We start from the raw sequence: 7,143 nt of genomic DNA, 5'->3' as shown, positions 1-7,143 counted from the left end.
ATATATAAAATGTGTATATGTGTAAACATTTTCTAAATATATATAGTGTGTGCAGCCAAAAACTTTTACTTTGGATCTGATTAATCACAAAAATAATAAAAATAAAAAGCATATAACTAAATAATAACATAACTTAAGCTTATTATAAACTACAATTCAAAATAGAATTTAAAAACAGCTAAAATGTTCGTCATCTAATGTCTAATGTCAAAATCGAACTGAACACGATCTTTGAGTTGAATGATCGGACCAACAGGGATGCTGGGGGGAAAAAAAGCTCAAGTTCAGCAAAAGATCATGCATACAGAAATTGAGAAAGAATTACAGATGTCCAGTCACACTTACTCTCTTGTGGGGAATCAGGTTTATTGTCTCTCTTCCGTTTCTTCCTCTTTCCCTGCGGACAGACATGATTTGGAGCAAATTAGATGCGTTTGATTAAGCAAAACTCCCCTGACTGCCAAAAACAATGAAGGACTCTGAATCCCACATGATTTGCGTTAAACTCTGCATTCTGTGCTCACTTACGTAGTTGTCTCGCGCAGACCAGCCCGGATAAAGCTGAGAGTGCAGCTGCCGTTCTTTCCTGGCGAGTTCGTAGTATTTGGCCTGTTCCTCACGTGAAAGAGAGTGCCACTGCGGAATAAAAGAACATATGGTCAAATTTCCCTCCTTTTTCATTTCCTTAAAGGGATAGTTCACCCATAAACGCACTTTCTGATCATTTACTCACCCTCATGTCATTCCAAAAGCAAATGAGTTTATTTCTCATGCACAAAAGGACAAATTTCAAAAGCGTACAAGTCATACGGACCACTTTTATTATGCTTTTTGTTAGCTTCGGCGCGTATTCGTTGTAATTGCATGGAATAGATCGACATGCACCATCTTCAGAATATCTTCTTTTGTGCTTTATAAGAGTTTGGAATGACATGAGGGTGAGTAAATGATGGCAATTTTCATTCTTAGGCGAACCGTTCCTTTAAGACAAGATGAAGAGAAACACACTAATGCATCTCAGCTCCTCTCGTAATGGAGTTGTAAGCGCTCACCCTTCTGCCCAAGATCTGGTTGATGGCTGCGCTCTCTTTCAGGGTGCATTCGGCCACTACTTTGGCCCTCATTTCCTTCATGTAGAGCATAAAGGCATTTAAGGGCTTCTTGATGTGAGGCTTCTTCTCTTCCTCTTTTTTCACAGGCACCGAGGGCTTTCTGTACGGACACAGATGGATTCAGAGACCACGTCAGTCGGAGAAGAGCAGAGAAATGACAGTGAGAGAGTAATGGAGGACAGGGACTCACCCGTGTGTCGAGTTGCTGCCGTTGTCGGCGCTGGGCTCCTGTTTGATGGCAGGCGACACAATGGCTGGGTGAGGGATGCCCGTCTGGTGCAGGCCATGAGGAGGATGAGGCACCATGTGAGGAGAGAAACGACTGGATACCAGACTAGAGAGAGAGCGACAGAGATTCACAGTCAGTTACAAATAAACAGTACTCAAGATACAGATATGAATAGAGTAGTAGATATTTAGATCTGAAAGAGATAGAATTATAGGAAATTCCAGATGGAAATAGATATAATGATAGAACAGAATGTTAGAACAGACAGACAGATAGATATATATGCATAGATAGATCAATAGATATATGCATAGATAGATCAATAGATCCAAGGATAGAAAGAATGAAAGATAGAAAGATCTACAGAAAAAAAGATGCAAGGAGTGAGAGAGAGAGAGAGAGAGAGAGAGAGATCACACTGGAGCAACTATATTAGCAGCTGCATCTGGAAAAATCTTCTACTCTTGACTTTAAGATTCATAACAGCTAATACAATAGCAGCATTGTCATTTTCACAGATGAGAGGGGGAAAAAAACCCTGTGTTCCAATCTGTGATTTGCACACCCCGGTAAAACGCATATTTCCACTGAATTACAGCACTTCACTGTGCCACAAAATGAATACAGAACAGAAAGAGATCACTCTCCTTCTACAGACAACAAAAGGTGCACAGTCATAAGATAATCGTGAAAGCAATATTGGGAGATTAAAAAACAGCAAGATTTCATGCTGACGTGTGAAAACTGAACTCATCCGGCAACCCAAGGAACTTAAGCATCAACTGAATGGAAAGAATATGATAAAATCATCAGTTTCTATTCAGCAAGAGCTTCAGGAAGAGCGACTTTCATATAATGGCCAGCATATCTACAGTGATATGGTGGAAAGTGAAAAAAAGAAATTTTATACCCTTGAGTTTCTGCAACACTAACTAAAATAAGTTTGGTCGCATATGCATGTATATAAATTTTTTAACACCATTTTGTATAGCAAATGGCACAAACACTTCCATGTAATCTAATCATTTTGTTTATTAGCGGTGAACATTAATGATGAAGTTGAACTTTTATCTTGAGTAACTGTTTTATCTGCAACTGTGTTGCATTTAAAAAAAGATTTCCTTTCTGAAACATAACACAGGGTTGAAAGAGAAAGAGCGGTATCAAGGCGCCATTATTGAGANTATATAAATTTTTTAACACCATTTTGTATAGCAAATGGCACAAACACTTCCATGTAATCTAATAATTTTGTTTATTAGCGGTGAACATTAGTGATGAAGTTGAACTTTTATCTGAGTAACTGTGTTGCATTTAAAAAAAGATTTCCTTTCTGAAACATAACACAGGGTTGAAAGAGAAAGAGCGGTATCAAGGCGCCATTATTGAGNAAAAAAAATACATCAGCAGTTTCCTGTACTAACTCTTCTCTGGGCCTTTAGGGAGGAATTGCGCTGTCTGCATCTCATGTCTATTAATAGGTATGAGTTCAACTGTAAATCAGCAAGTTGGTGCAGAAAAGAAGGTCTTGCCCTCTGTTACATACCTAGACATGGAGGCGTTCATGGCGAGTGCAGGGTAGGGGTGTCTGAAGCCCCCAGGAGGGATGGAGTACATATGTTGGCCTTGCCTGAAGATAGAAGAACAGCAATCAAACAACTGGGCAAAGGAAAATCAGGGACAAACAGATGCTCTTTTTGCTAAAAGAACTTTTAAAAATAGCAACAAACTTCATTAAGCCATCTGCATGGGTAAAATAAGGTTGATGTTATGCATTCAAAGGCCAGAGGGTTCAGACTTACTGAGGAACCAGCCATCCTAGAGGGTGAGGGATCTGTCCAACTGCCCCAGGAGAGAGCGGGTAATACGGGGACAGCTCTGAAGGGTGAGGGGTCCTTGGTATGCCTGAGGAAACAAACACTGATTATGAAAATTGAAGACAATTTAGTTGGAGATAACTGGCACCAAATCATATTGCAAATATAGTATTCAAACAATCCCCCTTGTCTACCATTGCCTTACAAATAGGTAGTCCTGCCCCAAACCAAAAAGATCAGGCAGATAAAAAACACATATGATTGCAATTCCATTTAGTGCCACTAGGAAAGCCAAAACTTCACCTGTAACTACTCCTATCCCCATATTACTGCAATAAATCGCATTAAAACAAGTCATGACTCAGCATTTCTGGATCACATTACTTTCTCAAAGCTTTAGAAAATGCAGCTGAATTGCTTACCTGTCTTTGGGTCAAGAATTTCCGGCGAGAGGTGAGAGGGAGGCGTCCCAGGGGAGAAGTGTTCATTGCTGTAGGTAATCAGTGGTGTAAGGGGATGAACATGATGGGGGTGTTGTACCACTGGAACCTTATTGGACTGAAAAACAAAATGAGAACAAGAAAGAGGTGAGGGAGGTGGGGCGGATAACTGCATGTTTAAACGACCAAAAAGCCAACCAAAAAGAAGAAAATAGCCATTAGGCCTCATTACTCATGAACGGCGCCAGAGAGTTTTAAAGAACAATGGGTCTCGGCAGCAGAGTTTACTTTTCCCTACTTCTCCCAAAGGAAAATAAACACCAGTTGGGCATTTGACCGGCTGCATGGAGAGTGGGAGAAATCACACCTAACACCCTTAGTAGGCATTTCTCTCACGTAACATAATAGCAACAAGAGAAAGATGTTTTCAGCTGCCATTCTGCGTAATTGACGCTAATACAGGCCTGACGTGAAAGGAAGTGGCAGAGATCTTGTTTATTACACCTGCCGCAGGAGGCACCCGAAGGTGGCACCTGTTATAAAAAAAAAAACAAAAAAAAACCCTTCAGTGCTTCTCTTGGAAAAGTAGAAAAAATTAACAGATCAGGATGACTTCTGATATTGTGAAGGCGACACAATTTTGAAAACATTCGGGGAAACCCACTCCTGGAAAAGCTACCATTCTGCAGTATATGAATGCAAATACTAAGCAAAGCAAGCTCAATTCCAAATTTCAGTATTAAATTCTAAGATTTCCAAGGGGGACATTTTAGTGAGCAACAGCAAATCTCTTCATGGTTTTCTCTTTCAGAACAACTGACATAATGATGTACCAGCAGTCTAAAGAGAGCCTTGCTACAGGTAAAGTGAGGTAAACTCATCATTTGTAGCACATAGTCAAGTGAAGTTTGAGGAATACTGGAGGAACCTATATTAGCATATAATTTAGTAGCATATGTCCAGAACCCTAACCACATAAATATACCAGTAGGACTATAATAATATCAGAAGCAGCACTGCTGTGATGTGTACACAAGCCAATGCAAGGTGGTGAGCCATAGATTGAATGGGTTACTTGTTGGCTCAGGACGTCACAAGGGAGCTAAAGTGGAGAATGCCGTCTTGTTTCTTCCATGCTAACCTTCCCCCCACCTCTATGTAGGCAGTGGGTTTGACCTCTGCTCCAACCAGCACTCTGTGAACATGAACAAGGCTTGCATTGAGACAAGACTGGCTCTCGTTTCCCACAGTCCAAAGTCATCCAGATCTCTCGGTTGCCTCTCTATTCCTTGCCTTTCACATTCCATCCATCTGTCTGTCTGACTGTACGTCTCTGTGTTTGTACTTAAGCATTGCAGTAGCTTGGCTTCTGGAAACACTGCAAGGTGCATCAAAGATCTGTCAGTAGGTTGACTGAGAACAAAAGGTAGAGGACACCTTGCACTGTTCCTCCAAGATAGTGTTTGTCCACTGCACTATGATATTAGCTGTTGAGGCTAATCTCTCTCGCAATCCAACTGCCAAGAATCCCTGCTGTGTCAACACGCCAGCCGCTCTGCCTTCGATACCAACATCCCAAGCATAGACTGCCGCCAAATTGGGCCCCTCGCCCCTCCTTACAAACGGACTGGATTGGTCCAGCTGACTGAAAACGTCCCAAGGATCCATATCAACACTCCTGTTTGTTGTTTGTGAGGGCTCTTTAAAACTAGAAGAAAGGAAGTGTTCACCAGATTTACACAACTTAAGTCTTAAATGAAGGGAAAAGCCGGGTTGAAAACATATGCAAGCTGAGCAGCTTGGTTCGGTAACATGAGGACAATGACAACACTTAACAACACTACTTTCTAAAATCAACCCTTCAGGTTGCAATAAGCAGGAATCCACCTTTAGATGGCAGAAATGGGTTCTTCTTCAATTCTGGTCTGTCAACAAGAACCAGGATCTTTTTACCTTTTGTTTAAACAAGTCCTGTGGTTCATCAAGGGCGAAGCCTTATAAATCTCCCTAAATCCACTTTTGTAAGTTGGTCTGTAGGAGGAGAAGACACCTGACCAGCACAACAGTGAAAAACCGCTGACAAAACACCTCACCAAACAGAAAAAGTGAGTCATTGTGTAAACATTGTTCCACCTTTTGTATCACATAGTTAAATTACATGGAGTCCAGAGTTCTCAAGCACATGTTTACCAATTGTGCTGGGTCAGTCTTTCATTCAACGGCCATTGTTTTAAGAAAGACTCAGAACTAAAGTTAGCTAAACATCGTACATCTTTGAACAGTTTTCTTTGGAGTGACTCTCCACAAGGAGGTGTCGTAGCCATTTGAAACGACAAAAGTCACATCTGTACAAAACAAAGTGCAGGGTCAGCGCTCTACACCTGCTGATTAATCTGTTGCTCTTCTCCGCCTGCTAGCAAAGGAACCCGCCCAAAGACGATTTCTGGTGCCACCACATGGAGCTGTTAAAACTGGAGCTCTGCTAAAACAAGCACATTGTGGAGTAAGAAGCAAATGTGGCCTGTTGTTTTTTTTCTTCTTTTGGCTTCACCTCCTCCATCTCTTACTTGAGTTACTGAGCAAACAGGCGTTTGAGCAAGAGGGATCAAGACACAATGAACTGCTTTAGCAGTGGAAGAATGAGAGACTAAATACAGATTCAAATGAAGGATAATAGAGAGGATAGGACAAGCCAAAACTAGCAATATGAGCCAAACAGTATGATCCCTAACAATGGGGTGCAATTTACAATTATCACCATCTCCTTTTACAGATACAGGCTTTGAATTTAATTTTAGCACTTCTATTAAGAACTATTTTGTGGGTTTTAAGCAATCTGCATCTTGTTTCACACAGATTTACATCCTCATACTTTACCAGACAATGTAAATGAAGGCCAAAACAGCATTATTGGAAAAACTCAAATCACATGATTTGGTTTTTGCATGAACACATCAGCACCCATCAGCACAAACATCATGCTTTCACTAAGACGCATCAATTGTCAATGCCATTAGCAGGCAATTTGAATGGAATTTCCATTTGTAATCTGATTTTTGAAAACAACGTGAAAATGGCTGGTGGACTCATGACTAATGCCTGGTAAAGACTTTATTTGTTTATAATAAATTATTTAAACCATAATTTCTTGACTAGACCTAATTTGCAAGCGTGCTTTTGAGACAGACAACAGCTAAAGTACTGGCTAGCCAAGTGTGATCGCTGCGTCGGCTGTCAGCTAATATAAGTGTTTGCTAAACATGGTGACTTACTGCAAGTCTTAAGAACCAGGTTTTGCACTTGTGATATCACTGTGAGATCATTTCATATCAGATAGGAGACTTTGAGTGTCTACAACTTGATCTGTTTGTTTAATGTGAAGGATTAGCAACAAAATTGCTCAGGGGCATTCTGTGAAACTACCAAGAAATTAAAATTATTTTCTGTTTGTGAAGGCTAAGCATGGGCTCTCAGAAAGACTACTAAAAGCTTTGTAAAAGGCCTTGTAAAAACATTGCCATGCAATTCTTTGAAGAGATTAATAT

At 40.6% G+C, this 7,143-nt stretch overlaps 1 protein-coding gene across 1 annotated transcript in view; it reads right to left on the bottom strand.

Moving 5' to 3' along the window:
• LOC122358150 (transcription factor 7-like 1-A) overlaps positions 1 to 7,143 on the bottom strand; it is a 12,725-nt gene that overhangs the window by 955 nt on the left and 4,627 nt on the right. The window contains exons 4-10 of the mRNA XM_043257932.1: positions 3,581 to 3,716; positions 3,156 to 3,246; positions 2,888 to 2,971; positions 1,303 to 1,434; positions 1,053 to 1,212; positions 529 to 636; positions 346 to 397 (exon numbers count right to left, since the gene is read on the bottom strand). Of these exons, the coding sequence (XP_043113867.1) occupies positions 346 to 397; positions 529 to 636; positions 1,053 to 1,212; positions 1,303 to 1,434; positions 2,888 to 2,971; positions 3,156 to 3,246; positions 3,581 to 3,716 (763 nt within the window). The remainder of the gene's footprint in view (positions 1 to 345; positions 398 to 528; positions 637 to 1,052; positions 1,213 to 1,302; positions 1,435 to 2,887; positions 2,972 to 3,155; positions 3,247 to 3,580; positions 3,717 to 7,143) is intronic.

This window comes from Puntigrus tetrazona, chromosome 14 (assembly GCF_018831695.1).
Source record: "Puntigrus tetrazona isolate hp1 chromosome 14, ASM1883169v1, whole genome shotgun sequence".
Classification (NCBI taxonomy): domain Eukaryota; kingdom Metazoa; phylum Chordata; class Actinopteri; order Cypriniformes; family Cyprinidae; genus Puntigrus; species Puntigrus tetrazona.
Note: the sequence above shows the minus strand (reverse complement) of the source record. Positions and strands in the feature narration are given on the sequence as shown.